Source organism: Syngnathus leptorhynchus, chromosome 6, assembly GCF_054491065.1.
Source record: "Syngnathus leptorhynchus isolate UIUO chromosome 6, UIUO_Slep, whole genome shotgun sequence".
NCBI lineage: Eukaryota > Metazoa > Chordata > Actinopteri > Syngnathiformes > Syngnathidae > Syngnathus > Syngnathus leptorhynchus.
Genome location: NC_141200.1, coordinates 13,294,752 through 13,311,925, shown reverse-complemented (window position 1 = coordinate 13,311,925; position 17,174 = coordinate 13,294,752). Strand labels below are relative to the sequence as shown.

At 39.8% G+C, this 17,174-nt stretch overlaps 1 protein-coding gene across 1 annotated transcript; it reads left to right on the top strand.

The window, feature by feature from the left end:
* Positions 1 to 3,407: 3,407 nt before the first annotated feature.
* Positions 3,408 to 15,408, top strand: LOC147056066 (alpha-parvin). Its single transcript, XM_085914866.1, has 13 exons — positions 3,408 to 3,702; positions 7,142 to 7,231; positions 7,709 to 7,779; positions 8,169 to 8,271; positions 8,545 to 8,685; positions 9,554 to 9,669; positions 9,815 to 9,873; positions 11,403 to 11,422; positions 11,534 to 11,595; positions 11,974 to 12,042; positions 12,236 to 12,337; positions 13,794 to 13,866; positions 14,218 to 15,408. The coding sequence occupies exons 1-13, from the start codon at positions 3,564 to 3,566 to the stop codon at positions 14,292 to 14,294; spliced, it is 1,122 nt and encodes a 373-aa protein (XP_085770992.1). The 5' UTR covers positions 3,408 to 3,563; the 3' UTR covers positions 14,295 to 15,408.
* The last annotated feature ends 1,766 nt before the right edge of the window (positions 15,409 to 17,174 follow it).

Sequence of the window (17,174 nt, the reverse complement as noted above, 5' to 3'; positions counted from 1 at the left end):
CTCAGAAAGCGGCAAATTTGCAGGTCCAATTTCCCCTTCATCCTGCACCAGAGCAAGAAAAAGGCTGTTAAATGCAGACAAAGATGGCCAGTATGAAAGTGGCTACAATCTCAGAAGGTGTTGTTGTTTTTTTTTCCACATGTTGCACTCATTTATTTGTGAGAAATAGGTGAACAGTTAGGTGATTCACTCTTTCATGTACAGTATATCGAGCCAATCAGTGATGCAATGACCAGATAAATTGCCACATGGTTGAGAATGATTGTGCCTATCCTATATTGTTCTCTGTGAAGTTAGCCAACCACTACTGGTTAGCTAAACTATATGGGCTAAGAGGATGTCTGTTTAGTTTGGTGTTATTTAAATGAGATGTTGCTTCATGTTTTTATTTTATACCATTTGGTTTGGTTTAAAAGGAGCCTAATCTATAATAAAATGTATTTAAATCTTAAAATTCCTGCAGTTTTTCAGTAATGCTACACAGGAGGGGGGTCACAGTCACATTAGACCCAGCATATCCTAACCAGATCCAGCAAAGCCAGACCCGCGGCCGCCATTGGGGTTCCTCCCCGCGCCATCAGACTCGCGGCCGCATTAGGGCCCCACCCTAGCGTTGCCGGACCTGCGGCCGTCGCCGGACCTCGAGCCAGCAACGTCGGACCCGCGGCCGTCGCCGGACTTTGTGTCAGCAACGCCGGACCTGCGGCTGTCGCCAGACTTCGTGCCGCCAACGCCGGACCCGCGGCCTTCACTGGACCTCTAGCCACCTGCGCCGGACCAGCGATCATCACCCCAGGAGCGCAGCCAACATCAGTTACCAGGAGGTCAGCTACCACCAGGCCCAATAGGCCAACACCATCAGCCCCACGAGGACAACCACCACCAGGCCTAGTAGGCTAGCACCACCAGCCCCAGAAGGAGAGCTACTATCAGGCCCAGTGCGCTAGCATCACCAGCCCCTGGGAGAGAGCTAACATGAGGCCCAGTAGGCTAGCACCACCAGTCCCAGTAGACTACCATCACCAGGCCCAGTGGGCCAGCACCAATAGCCGCCTCAGGAGCAGAGCTGCCACCAGGCTGAGTTGGATAGCACCACCAGCTCCAGGAGGAGAGCTACCATCAGGTCTAGATTGGCAGACCACTAAGTCTACGGTGGCTACTCTGCTCTCATCTCTGCTGTGTTCTTCTTCGCCGGGCTTTGCAAACTAGCCACCAGGCGACACTCTGATCAAGAGGTCCTTTCCACAAGTCCAGCAGACACAGACAGCACTTAATGTTGATTCCAAAATGTCTACTCATAAATACAGCAGACTAGCTTATTGGGGTTTTTATGTGCTTCAGAAGGACATGGAGGAGCTGAAGTTACCAGTGGAAGTGATGTTTTCAAATGTGGAAACCATAATGAAGCAACGGGCAATTATTACAGAGCTGATGGGAGAGGTGAAGCAGCGCAAACAATTAAACATTGAACAAAATAAGAAAATTGTCAGCCTGGAAAATAGAATAGACAGTTTGGAGCAGTATTCAAGAATGAACGATGTCATCACAGGTTTAAAGATCAAACCACGGAGCTACCAGCAGGCTGTGAAAGGCCTTGCTTCTGAAGGCAATTCTGAACATGAGGAGACAACCGAGGAGCAGGTAAAAACTTTCCTCCTGAGTAAGGACATCGTCATTGACATTGTCAATATTGAGGCATGCCACGCTCTGCCAACCAAGAGTATAAATAGCAAGCCTGTCATACCATCTATAATTGTCCGATTTACAAACAGGAAAAATACGATAAATCTGCTCAAACAAGGTAGAAAACTAAAAGGTAAGAATGTATACACAAATGAACACCTCACGGAGAAAAATTGTGAAATCGCTAAAATCTTTAGAAAAATTGTAAAATACAGTCCACTTGGACTGCTGGTTGTAAGGTTTTCATCAAACCTGTTGGGGCAGCAGAAAGTTCTCATGGTTTCTGAATCAGTGCCATAAAGCAACTTAAGAGGTACGAAGGAGACCAGTAATCTGTACATCATTCTGTTGAACCTAAGGTTGTGGTATTCTTAGATCATGGAAGGTAAAAACTTGGTGAAATTATCAACCCACCATGAACAGTATTGACAAATGCCTCTCTTCTCCAACTGGTGTGTTTAAAGAACAAGCACTGATAACTGAAAATGAAGAACTTGGTTTGAAAACATTTGATTTCACTGAACATAAGGGATATGACATAGAGAACTATATTGATCCTGTGAATAACTACCTTATTAACTACACTCAAAGGAATTCCGAATACTATACTGTAGAGCAGTTTAACGAGAATGTATCAACAAATAGAGCAATATCAATTATACATTTTAATAGTAGGAGCTTGAAAGCAAACATCTCTAAGATCAAAGATTAAAATATATGAATAACCCGTTTACTGTAATTGCAATATCTGAAACCTGGTTAAAGGATGATCAGTCTGATAAGATTGACAGAGGGGTATGAGAGTTATACATTAAATAGGAAGGTAAAAAGATGTTTCACTATTCATAGATTAAAAACAAAAAATAAACACATACCGTGATTTTGTTTTTATTTTAGCTCAGTGGGCTAGTGGTAGAGTGTCCCCCCCCCTGAGACTGGAAGGTTGTGGGTTCAAATCCCGGCCGGGTCATACCAAAGACTATACAAATGGGACCCATTGCCTCCCTGCTTGGCACTCAACATTAAGGGGCTGGAATTGGGGGCTTAGATCACCCAATGATTCCCGAGCACGGCACCGCTGCTGGTCACTGCTCCCCTCTCCCGCAGGGGATGGATCAAAATCACATGGGGATGGGTTAAATGCAGAGGACAAATTTCACCACACCCGGATGTGTGTGTGTGACGATGATCATTGGGACTTTGACTTTATTTTGTCCCCCCAGTGCAAAGTACTCTTGCATAAAACTACAAGGAACAAATTTAAGCCAAAAGAAACATTTAGAATTATGAAGAATTAAGAGCGGTTTGTGTCATTGTGCTTTTCGATTATGATTTGAGTAAATGGGACATTTAGTGCAGTATGCAAATGGTATTGATTGTCAAAATTGGCTGTTATAATGAATCAGTGGCTGAAATAGAATGAAATGAAAAGCATAGGAAATGGCATTGCTGTATCTATGCAATTATAGTCAGAAAATATTGCTTTTAACTTGTGTGCATTTATTCCTTGAAACCCTGACTTTGGAGAATGACTTCTGTTTTCTTAAAGGGTTAATAGAATGTAAATGATTCACACATGCCTACGAGGCAGTCCTCAGCGAGTAAATGGAGAGAGGGATGGCTTCCATCATTTGAGTCCTGTCCGGCTACCACAGCTCGTTTCCAGCGATGGGTCGCTGCTTTCTCCCCTGACGTTCCTCCAGAGAGGCGGGGCTTATAACTCTGACCAACTTGGAGAGGAATTGTGGAATTCCATTTCCGCTTCAGGGAGTCGACCGGGATTTTTCCCCACCTATCTTCCAACAAAATTTCAACATCTACGTCAGTTTATAAAGTTTGACAAAACCAACGTCGAGTTTATTTATTGCTCGATACCGACAATGGCTTCCTCACCACAGAAGTCGCCGTCCTCTCCCAAATCCCCGACAACGCCGAAATCTCCTTCTTCGAGAAAAAAAGACGACTCTTTCCTTGGAAAACTTGGTGGGACTCTGGCGAGGAGGAAGAAAGCTAAAGAAGGTAAACAACCAACAAAGTCTTGAGCCATGAATGGTTTTGTGTTTTATTGCCTAGTGTTGGAAATTAGAACGAAATGACAAATCTCGTTTCAACATAGGCGATGGTCCTAAGAGTGACCCACGACAAATCTCAAACTTTTATGCGTGTTAATGAGGTAACAGGTTTGACCCTGTGGTATTGTTAATTTTCGTGGAGTAAATATCAATCACTGTCGATATTGTATGTATGGGCTACGTGTCTTTATCCATGTAAGGTAAAGAATTCACTTGTGACGTTATCTTGGGCTCTCTGACAAGTCTCGCCTCCCTTCAGCCACTAAATGCTTTTCAACAATAATAGTGGAAGAGCTAGGAGGAACCTGGTTAAATGACAATATTGTGAAATCATTCATGGTTATAATTATTGACAAAAGTTATTAATTAGTGAAAAATAACTAAACAACACACTAGCTCTTAATATTAATGACCATTGCATTTTTTTGTATCTTCCTCCAATGCATAAAAACGCTGAACTAAGAATCTTAATGCTCATATTTTATCCTTGTGTATGTTCCTCTTACCTTCTTACACATGCTTCAAGTGAAATAAGCAACTGAAAATAATCATAACTGAGACGCAAAAGGCTAAAAAAACCATCCTCCAGTTTTGTCATTAAATGGAAAGAAAATACTCAAAAAATACAAATAGGTCTAAAATAGTTAGAAAAAAAGTATAGGAAATTCTGAGCATTAATATACGCCCCTTTATTGCAACTATTTATTTCTGTAGGAATATAATGGGCTGTAGAGATATGAAAGGTCTGAAATAATTTAGTTACTGGATATCGCTAATTGCTCATCATTAAGCATTACGTGATACCAAAAAGCAGCAATCGTTTAAAAATCTGGCAAAAAGGTGACTTTGCAATAGATTTTAATACTATAATATAATTTTAATATATACTTTTAAATCAGATTATTTAATTAGTCAATGGAGTCATTCATTGGAATGATTGATGGAAAAAAAAAAAACGTGATCGGCCATGGCCCAATTGTAAAAATGACCATAATCGTACTGTCAGTGTCTCGCCAACCATGAATATTGCTGGAAGAGCTTGAACAAATTATTATTATACTTCCGTCTGCGAGTGAATCAGGAAAGGGATTTAAGCTCCAAAAAGGATGAGACTTGAACTGAGAGCGGCTGCAAGCAGTGGCCGGCGTTAGAAATTAAGCTCCTAGTACAGTAGCAAATAGCATAAACCAATAAGAAAATATGACTCAAATTTGTTTTCAGTTGGATCGATAGTGAGTCAGTCATGGGAAAGACCTTCAAGTGTCACCCCGTCCTCCCTATATCTGTGAGCATGATAGTCAAGTATTTTTACATGAAAGTGTTAAGGTCTCTTCTGAAATGAACGATTACTTGCCGCTGCGCTGCTTTACTGTTCCACATCTGTCACACATTTATATTATTGCATCAAATTCATGAAAGACGTGTGCACACACTCGCACAGCGTGCGTTGTTCCTCTCACGATTTGACGGAAGACCTTGACGACTGGCTCTTTTGCCGATCATTGATTCAATTTCAAGTCACTGTGAGGTTTATGGTCAGTTGCTATAGTAAAGTGTAGTAATAGCCAGATGAAATTCAAGTGAAGACAGGATGTTAGCGTACTCCAGTGAAAGCACAGGGTAGGATGAATCAAATAGATAGAGGAGATGGTCACAAGGTGGAATCGACAACATTAGTCAGGATGTTCTCTGGAGAATGACAGAGCTCAATCGTGCCTGATGAAGACAATCCTGAACACAAGACGGGAGGTAATTGTTTATGCTGAGTGAAACTAGAACAAATACATGTTGTGGCTGAGTGTTTTTAGAATTTTGTGGTCAGCTTTAGGAGGGTGAGTTCTTGAGGAGAGGATTGTCCTGCAAGCTGGGGGATGAAGACTTTCAGTACAGACATGGACTGTGGAGCGCTTAGCTTTTCCGAAAGCAGCACAAATGTTTATTCTTGCCAGAAGCCAGATTGCGTATTTCATAGCAGACATGAAAACATAGTACTGTACAGATAAGAGGTTTCTGGATCAATGCAGTGGTCGTTTGGTTTTAGTGGTTATTATTAATTCACTGGTAACTACAATTACGTCACAGTACAGTGACCCACAAGAAAAGAGAACTGGATATTTTTCCCAATTGTACTGTTCTCGTTTAAAATCTAAATCAACTGGCCACAATGCAGCACAGATTGAGATGCTAGTCTGATTTTGAGCACTGTTGATGTGTCTTTGAACAAGGCAGTAACCATGACTAGGAGGCGCAGGCAACATGACTCCTAACAGGATGGGCATATCTTTTCTTCTGTGTGAATATTTTTTAAATTATTGTCACAAACAAATCGGGTTCATTCAGTAATGCCATTTTGAAGCTTCTGAATGTTTGAAGGGAGGGGTCATCAAACATTTCAAAAGTGAGGGCTTTTTTCTTCTGGTTGCCACAAAGGGCTACCTCCCACCTCAAAATTGTTTAAATTCAGTAGCCTTCTCCACTTGAAACGAATATAAAAACAGAAAACACGTTTCATCAAGCTCAATTTTAATTGTATGTTTTATTTATCTATTTTAACAAGGTGTGTGTCCGTGTGTTAGTGATGTATGGGATGCTAGGATGGTGTTGATGATGCAGTTTGCAAATTGACAGGATGTTCGCTTTGCGCTCCCATCACATCAATCGGTTGAATGGTTGCGCCTCCTCAGCTATCTGAAAAAACGAGACAAAAAGCGTGCTGGGCATGCTATAAGGCCTGTTGAGAAGCAGGAAGCATCACTGCTTGTCTTTTGCTGGCTCTGACTCACGGCAAAACAATACTGGTTAAAAAAAAATAGCATTTTGTGTCTCCCACAAGTGCTTTCCTTATAAATATTAAAGTGATTGGCAAACAAAGGTGTTTTCCCTTCCAAACCCAATGGCTACAATCTACTGTTTATCAGAGAATTTCCGTTGCCATGCTTCTCTTTTGCCGCAGACTGAAAATGACGTCACAGTTACCAGGTCTCAGGTAACAACCAATCACAGATCAGCTTCGGAAAACTGGTGTGCCGTGACTTATTGTGACCCAAGACCTGGCACCAATGTCAACAATGTCATTTTCAGTCAACAGCAAGTGGAAAAATGGCCACGCAGTGAGATTGATTTAAAACAGGTGAATCTTGACGGTTTAATTCATATTCCAAAAATGAAACATTAATCAGAACACTATGTTTCGACTAGTTGGGCTGCACAGAACATATTGGTGCAAAGAGAATTTTGTGGTTGACCTCCCCTTTAAGAATATAAACAGAAGAGTCTGAATCCAAATCTCCATGAGGATTCAACAAATGTTTGCATTATTCCTGATTTTCTTTGTTACCCAGTCACATCAGTAATGCTTTGTGATCTCTGTTTTTCCACCACTCCAGTGTCTGAGCTTCAGGAAGAGGGGATAAATGCCATCAACCTTCCTCTCAGCCCCACCCACTATGAGCTTGACCCCGAGGACACCATGCTAGGTATTCGCATCAGTCCCATCAGTCCAATTACACTTGAAGAGCGTAAATACTTTTATAGTAAGAAAGTATCTAGAAGCCGTAGACTAAATTAGAACTGTATTATCACGATAGTGTGCTTTAATTTTTTGTATGGCAGTCGTTTAAAGGACATCAAACTGCAAGACTGCGCTAACATTCTAAATGAATTGGGATGCCTTGAAGATTATGCAAATATTAACATTTATTTACTTTTGGCGTGCAGAAATATCCTACTTCCCATTTTCACTGGGAAGTACAGTTTAGTTAGTCTGCAACAATTTGCAACACGTTTGTGTTCTCACGATCAAAAATTAAAGATACAATAGCTAATCTCTATCACAACTTGTGTCAGTCACGTATTGGGCTCATCAATTATCCCTCCAAAGAAAATAAGAGAGATGTTGTCATCAACAGTACTGGACCCTGATAAGCATAACTGACATCATGTTCTTCTTCTAGAGGAGAATGAGGTGCGTACCATGGTGGATCCAAACTCCAAGAATGACCGCAAACTGCAAGAACTCATGAAGGTCAGTGGTGCCAGGAAAAATCTACATGTGAAAGTGAAGAACGAGTTGCCAGAAGGGCCGACAGCCATCTCACTCACTTATAATAAAATATAACCACAATATTTCTCCACTAGTAGTAGCATGATACAATTATTTGCTAACTGATGTCATTGAAGAAAACAATCTTCAACAGAAAGAACTCAAGGCAAATGTAAAAGAGTCCATGGCAGTTGGCTCAAGAAGCATACAAATCTTGAAGGAACTGATAACAGCATAGAAAAAAGAAGTTATTGAGAGCAAAGAAAAGTCGTTAATTAAAACATCAACAAGTTCATTCTTGAAACTGGCTGGTTTTAACTGGCATCTCGTCATTACATCACTGCAATGTATTTTGTCCTGTGCTCACATAGGTACTGATCGACTGGATAAATGATGTTCTCGTTGGGGAAAGGATCATTGTGAAGGATCTGGCTGAAGATCTCTATGATGGACAGGTCCTGCAGAAACTGTTTGGTGAGTTCATTATTTGTGATTTATACATCGTCATAGAGTATTCAAGTTTTAAACATTCCCACCAAATCTGTACCAGTTGTACGATACGCTGCATTTAATTTTCCCCATCTCGGAACGCTGCATTTATTTTTTTTTCCTCCTCAAAAATATACAATTGCTTGCTGTGGTTAGTACTAATGATGGCATAGCAGATCCTGCATTTTTTTTTTTTTCTTCCTCAAAAGTATACAATCACTTGCTGTGTTTATTACGAATGCTCATGATGGTTTTCAGAGAAACTGGAAGGTGAGAAACTCAATGTGGCTGAGGTGACACAGTCAGAGATTGCACAGAAGCAGAAACTGCAGACCGTTTTAGAACGGATCAACGACTCGCTCAAACTCTCCACCAGGAACATTCGTTGGAATGTCGACTGTAAGTGACAGGCCATGCAGCCTATTCATTCAAACCTTGTAATTTGTGCACTTTTGTTAAGATATAATGCTACAGTGTCAGCTTTATCATTTTAATCGAGTCACCCTGACTTGTCCTCACTTGTACCCTGTTTTGAAGCCATTATGGAAATGTACATCTTTGTCAACTGAATTTATTGATTGAGCCATCACGTCTGGCCTGATTTACAGTAATTGTTTCAATCATATGACTCATAATTGCTCGAGATAATTTTTACAAGCCTCCTTTTTATATTCAAGAACATTTCATCTAAATCAATATCCACAACTAAAAAGGCTGCTGTAACCAGAAGAAATCTGAGATTTGCGCATTTAGTTCCTTTTATTTTACTTTTGGAAAATGTCATGTTGTTCAGTTTCATTTTTTTTCTTAGTTTGAATACTGAATGTTTTGCCAAATAATTCCTTTGTGAGAGATGTTTGTTGCTCAAACTTTCTTTAGTCAGATGTTTTTTGCCAGTAGTTTTCACTGGTTATTGTTTAAATTATGTTTATTATTTGTCATTATCATTGCCTATTTTTTGTGTCTCCATTTGTATTATTTCTCCATCAAATGAATTAATTAAAAATGCTAGACAAAACTTGACATTTCTTAAAGAGAGTGAAAGTGGAGAACACATTCATAAATTAGAGGTTGGATTATCTTTTAAGGAACAGCTATAGCTAGTGCAAATTTAGATTTTTGACAGACAAATAATTTTTTGAATCACTGATACTACCCAACTTGTTTGTCTTTAACAAAATGAAGCTGTTCATGCGAAGAGTATCGTGAGCAAATATTAATTTGATGAATCACTGATACTATCCAACTTGTTTTTCACAAAATGAAGCTGTTCATGCGAAGAGTATCGTGGCCATCCTTCACCTGCTGGTAGCACTGTCACAACACTTCAGAGCACCAATTAGATTGCCGGACCATGTTTCTATTCAAGTCGTCGTGGTCCAGGTGAGTTTCAACAATCTGTCTGCTGTTATTTGCATTTCTGTACCACAATTTCTTTCCTTTCATATCTATGTGTCTTTGTTCACTTTTTTCAAAATATGTTCCACCTAATTTTACTATCACAATGACATTAATCTCTGGCTTTCAGAAAAGAGAGGGCATCCTCCAATCCAGACAAATTCAAGAGGAAATCACTGGTAACACAGAGTAAGTAATAGCACTGAAGAAGTCAAACATTTTATAGCCATACAGGTGACACACCGCCTACCAAACGTTTCACCTCTACCTAGAACTTTCTTTTCAGTCTTGGCTCACACACTGAAGATTAGGCAGGGAGTCACAGTGACTTCATATCAAGTAATTTAGCTGATGGTGTCAAGAGGATGGCAGACGTGAATATAATATGGAATATAAACGTGTTGACTGAAATGACGGGCGCTCAACTTAAAACTTCAGATTCCTATTTCACGCTGTATGAATAAACAAAAACAATTCAAGTTTGCTAAATTCAAACTTTTTACTGATTTTTTTGGGGAGGTCTTAAGCATTTTGTTCAGTTGTATGACACTAGTGCTAGAGACTGAGCTTTATTAGAGAGGTGAAGAAGTGACTTTACGGAACTTTACGGATAATTCCATTTTTCTGCCAATGCAAGTTTTGTATGCTTGGTTCCTTTATTTAGGAATCCATCCATCCTTATTTGACAAAGGCTTTTTTTTCCCCCCTCTATTTTTGTATAAATGTAGGGATACACGCAATACCCCACAAACCTAAATTGAGAAAGATGGGCATTTAAATCAGTCCCAGCTCTGGTCAAAAACACATCAATGCATGCATTGTTTTCCCTTTACATATGATTGGATTGATTGACAGTATATCCTCTCATTGCCTCTGCGTGATAGTATTCTGAGGTTTGAGAGCTAATGGCTGAGATTTGTGTGGACTTTTATCTATCCTCTACTTTTAATGAAATCAATAATCTACACATACTGTACAAGTAGTCAAGTATTGCCGATGTCTTGGAACCTATAGTCGAACTACAAGAGAGTCTCCCTCTCTCGTTTGCACGCATCCGCACGCAAGTCACACGTTTGTGTTGCTGTGGAGCAAGAAACTTGCAAGCTGACAGCAGCAACAAAAGAAATAACAGCAAACGCAATGGCACGAGCTTTACATGGTCACAGTGGAAATATGGTGATTCGCACAGCACCAGGAGGACTGCTCGGACTTGCCTTTCCTTGATTACACACTTAATATATGCGTACGGAATGTGTGATTTCTTTCTGACCTGCCCTGTAGTGATAGCCCCTCCTCAGGGACATTTGAACCGCTGCAGTGATGATGACGAGGAGCGATACTGTAGGTCCCCTGGTTCTACGGAGAAGCTTTTATTTATTGTGTCAATACCCAACAGTGTTTTGCTGCCGAGATGATGTTACAGTATGGAGACACTCTGGGCCTCTGGCTGATGATGCCCAGATTTTTTGGGGTAGCTGAGATGTACCTGTGTTTCTAGTTAATCTTATTATGATGCTATAGCTACGTCTATTGTTGAATCATAACTAATCCTTCCATTCTCCACATTCCTCTGTGATTGAATTGGAAGCACTCGCCTTTCATTCTCGTGTTCTTTAGAGACTCGAGTGTGAAATTGTGAATAACATGAAATGACCTGCGATTTTTTCATTTTTTTTTATTTTGACACTTTTTTTCTTCTCTTGTTCTAATTTTTCCAGGGCTTTCTCTGGAAGACATGGTACGTTGTTACAGCAGTGAGAGATTACCCAGTATTCTCTTTTTCTCATTATGGTCATATATTGTTTTCCTTTTTTTTGGTATTAATCATTTAATCCATGTTTTCCCACAGAACGTGATGCTTTTGACACGCTGTTCGACCATGCGCCAGATAAACTGAATGTCGTCAAAAAGGTAGCGATGCACTGCTGAATCACGGACCATACATTTGGCAGCAGGTGTCTGCATGACACCTCTTAAATGTCTTAAGCAGACATTTCACCACCATTATGTCAACCCTGAGCAACGTTTTGTAACCAAGCAAAGTACACCAATTTGGATCAAATACTGTATACCTATAGCTTTATGAGCTAAGCTCCTCAAAGCAAAGCGTCTTGGACTATGAGAGATTCTTAAGCCTGCTTCCAAATGAAGCATTGTACGAGGGAGTGCAGTGTTTTTAGAGAAAAACAAAATAAGCATACACAGCAGCACAGCACACCAATATTACTCATTCATTTTTCTGTCTACTTATTTAGCAGCTGATCAATGAATGGCTTTGTGTTTTCCCAGACACTGATCACGTTTGTGAACAAACACTTGAACAAGCTCAACTTGGAGGTGTCTGAATTGGAAACACAGGTATGACACCTTGACACGCCTCTAAGAGATTGTTCTGGGCCTCCTGAATGGGAAAGGGACTGTGGGCTGTGAAGTGATATTTTTGTCTTGTATTCTTCTAATTCAGTCTCAATCACTTGTCTCTTTTTCCACAATGTTTGCAATGTCTTCTACCAGCCAGCTGGTCTGTTTACCTGCCTGTGCCGTGTGTCAGTTTGCAGATGGTGTTTATCTGGTCTTGCTGATGGGTCTGCTGGAGGGATACTTTGTGCCACTCTACAACTTCTTCCTCACACCTGAAAACTTTGACCAGAAGGTTGAGTTTGCTCATTTTCATCACAATCTTTGACTCTGTGGCAGACGTTAACAAACATTTTGAAGTTGATCCTCTGTTTTTCTGAGGAGCATCAGGGTCTGCCCTCAGAAGTTTGGTTCCATGCCATCTGTTTCCCTTAGAGCCCATTCAATGCACAGCCATCTCTCCTCTCTATTGGCCTCTCTAGTACCACGGTATTCTAAACAGGCAATCCTCGGAGACACCACAGTAGGCTTTTGTTACGGTCTTGGCCAGCCACCCTTGCCAAGCTGTGAAGCAGAATGGCAATCCCTGATACAATGTGCACAACTCCAAACACACACGCGCACACACTTCTGGCCTGGAAGCACAGGCAGAAGCCCATAGCATCTGTAATCTCTTCTACGCAGGGAAAGACTGACGCGATGGCTCAGGGGCTCAGTTTTGTGCGTGTGTTTGTGTATACCCCCCGGAGCCTGCTCGTTGTTAACTTAGCTCATCTTGTTTTACTAGATGAGACGGCCACACACAATCCTTGGGAAACTTGTTTAAAACCCTTCTGCTCTACTAATACTAATTCTGCTGCTTAACCTGGATCATGCTTTTCTTTGACAGTAGCTGTAGTTATGTTGGTTTAGTATTATTTTTATGTTCGTTATAGTGATCCCTCGCTACTTCGCGGTTCGTTTATTGCGCCTTCACTGCCTCGCGGATTTTTTCCAGCCCAAATAAAATTTGTTATAAGAGTTCTAAAAACATATGTGCAGCGTTGTAGTTTGTTATAAAAGAAGTTGTTATTATAAAAGATTTATGAAAACATATTTACAGTATTGTATCTTGTTATAAAAATTTTTTTGTAATAATAAGAGTCCTAAAATCATATTTACAGTATGTATACTTAAGCTACATCTACATATACATTTACAAAATGTGCATAGCGCTGCTATGGTAACTTGTGAGCACTAGAGGTCTCTGTTTCACCAAAGTTAACAACAGAACGTCAGAGCTACACGTTTCACGCACACTCACACACACATAATATTTATATTTGTAATATTTATACAATATTTTCTGTATGTTATTTATACTATTAATGTATTTTTACATGTTTGAAACTATTACTTAATGTTCTAATAATAATAAATGCACTTAAATGGTTTCTTATACATTTATTGACACAAAAAATGTACAGATGAGAGGGTGACCCTACTTCGCGGATTTCACTTATCGCGGGTTGGTTTTGGAACCAATTATCCACGATAAACGAGGGATTACTGAATACTGGCAACTGCTGTATCACATTTCGAATTGATAACTGTTTAAACCTACAAAATGTGTAAAAATGTACCAACCACATTGTCAACTAAGGAAGCAGCATGTTTCTGCGGCTGCATACGGAGAATTGCTATTTGAGGTCAGAGGTGTGTGTACGCGTGCAACTTGTCTAATGTTTAATCAACGTTCACTCTCGCCATAGGTGCATAACGTGTCCTTCTCATTTGAGCTGATGCAGGACGGAGGTCTGGAGCGACCAAAGCCGAGGCCTGAGGGTATAAAACTTTAACACGATGACCTTATTGACGCATCTGTTTTATAAAGACTTAAATGGCCACTCAGAATGTAAAACTTTGTAAAAATGTCTTTGTGTTTAATCAAAGGCATGTTTTCTACACTTATACTCATTGTCTCTTTTGTTTATTGTTTTTCCTATTTATTGGGTCTTGTGATCATCTAACATGAAACAACTCTGATACCTCGTTACCGACTTGCCAGTTAAATAATTAGCAACTAAAGTGAACTAAGCTGTTACTGGACAGTCGCAAAAAATACAACAGGAAACTCTTTTACTATGAATATCTGTCTTGATGGTTGTCTCACTGCTTTTCCTTTTCTTTTCTCAGATATCGTGAACTGTGACCTTAAGTCAACCCTCCGTGTCCTCTACAACCTCTTCACCAGGTACAGGAATGTAGACTGAATGCCCAGTCAACAAAAATAAGACTTTTTATATCAATGGACCACATGCTATCACTTATAAATCCATCGATTTATTGTTTCAATGTGTTTTTATTTGGATTTGTATGTGCCATTTTAAAAATGACCACAATCCCTGCACCATCACTTGGTGTGACACTTTTGGATACATTTGAAAACATGTTTGTTCAAATCTCTCAAATGTTTCACATTTCTGTTGAAGCATCATCATTGTACTTATTGTAAATGTAACACCCTTATCCTGTCATACTTTTCTAGCTTTTCTGCTCCTCTTGAAGTGGTTTTAAATAAACCTCGGCTACTTGATATAATGTGTCTTAACGAAAGAAACTATAATGGTGCTTCCACAGCAATGTTACTTTTGCAAAAGCAGGCCCTAACTTTTTTTGCACATAAACAGATGTTGAAACCTATTTACTAAGCATACGCAAACAGAAATGCGTCAGGAAAATCTGCAAAATTGCTGCGCTTTTCATGTTATGCTTTGTCCAGCTGCGCTTTGCGCCACCTGGATGCACCTAGTTTGTAGATGAGCTTTCACAAATGTGTGTGTGCACAACCAAGTTCATCACAAACATTTAGAGGCTGATACAAAGCGTTATCCTCTTGCTTGAGCAGTTATGGATCAAAGCACAAAAAAAAAAAACAAATCTTCTGCTTCGACTTTGCAAACAGGTTCTAAACTCCACTGCATTTTAGAGGGAAAATAGGAGCCATTGAGCTCAAACACACACTACAACCATTCCATTCCACAGCAGTTAAATTAAAATGGGATACATTTCATAGCTAGGACACATTGCCATTAGTCATATACTGTAATCACTCTGTATTTTGTGCAAAAAATATTGGCGGCGTCTATCTAAACCTCCCATGTCACAATTTGGTATTGGTAAAGCCACACGGGGATGTTATTTTTGCAAATTGACGTGGATTCCGCCTTACGCCAGCAAGATGCATCTTGAGCTCTCATACTGTACTTTCAGGAACGTCAATGCCATTCGTAATATACTATGTTAAGCAACAAATGTTTATCGTCAATGCTGCCAACACGTTGTCTGTCATGTATCTATTTATGTTTTAATCTATATCATATAATAAATAGATCAATATCATAATCAAGCTGTACTATTTGTTTTTCCTAAAAACGAAAGCCAGAAAATCTTACGGCCTAGTACAATGTGTATCCTTCGTCTTGCACAACAGTCATCAAATACAGGCTCCAACTCATGTTTGACACTAATTCGGACCAGCGGTGTAGATAATGGTGGGATGGCATCTGAACACTGTGTGAATCAACGAAATGCCTGCAACGTTTTGTTCAAGAAACCGTATCTGGTGCTTAATGCCTTCTCAGATGCAACCGATCCTGAGGGATCCGAAAACCACGTTACTACCATTTCCTCCGCTTCTTCACCCAGGGAACAATTCCACAGTGCCAGTTAGGCCCTTGTTGTATTGATACTGTTACATTTGTATCATGGGTGCTCTTTGTAGGATTCTCAAGGGACTGTGAACTACATCGTAATGCCACTTTGTCTTGACAGGAAATTTCTAAACGTGTTACCAGACTCCAAGTACAATTTACTTGAGTCATTTTAAGAGAGGGGTAGATTGATTTGCTTGTGTCATTTTATCATGACTTGTTTTTGTAACTCACAAGAGTGTATCAGTCTTAGTGTTTTGATTATTGTTATCATTTTTCATCAAACATAGAAATGTTGGATTACATTTCTCATGTAATTTAAGTGTAAATTCCGCAGTAACCATATGGAATTTATTGTCAAACTTCACATAACTATATTCATCATACTGTGGGCCTTTTGGGCGTTTATTTCTACAATGATACAAAACAAAATCAGTAGTCTATTTTGTATAAAATAATATTGGGGAAAAAACAACTAAATGAAAAATATGAAGCGAAGTGGTTGGTGCCACCACCAATATTTTAGTAGTCTCAGTGTTTCACTGTAGATTCTGATTTCTTAAAACCTGATTGTGCTTGAGGATTTTAACAGCATTCATAACAAAATAATAATTCAGAGACCTCACTAATGGGGGCCCCTATTAGCAGGGCTGTTGGAAATACACTTGCGCTACAATAAAATGAACACATTAATTAGGGCATGCAGATAGAACAATGAGGATGAAAGGAGGGGGGGCTTGGAAACCTAAGAATAGAATCAAGACATGATGGCATTTTTCTTTGGTCTCTCCGGTCTGTGCAGTGTTATCCCTATTTCAAATGTGGCCCCTGATCACCTGTCATGAACATAAAGACGTGAAAGGTAACACTGATTAGATCAGTAGGCTCCACTCTGAGATGCAGCAGAAGAGTGAAGGAGGTTCTGACCTCTTTTGACAAGTTCATTCAGTCCATCTCCTCCTCTGAGCAGTTTGATCAATACCCATCATGAAAATGGAGCCTTAAGGCCAATGCTGTAAATGCTATCTTTCAAATCTGCATGGTGCTCTATCGTCCAATAAATGTCAGGAATTTGATGGAGACAAGGCTTTACTTTGTGGTCAAATTTAGTGTTCACTGAGATGGAACTCATAAAGTGTGGGACAAAATGCAGTCACAAAAAAATCAAAAGTTTAAATATATAGACAGAAAAACGTATAACATTGCACTTACCGTATTTTTCGGACTGAAATTCGCCCCGGAATATACGTCGTATTAGCCATAAAATGCACAATAAAGTGAAAAAGTCGCATTTTGGGGGACATTTAGTCGACAAAATCCAACACCAAGAACAGACATGAACGAGCAACAACAGGCTAAAGGTTATGGTATGCTAACGTGACATAAACACAAACAAAGAGCTGAGAACGGGCCTGACGTAACATTGACAGTTACCCAAAT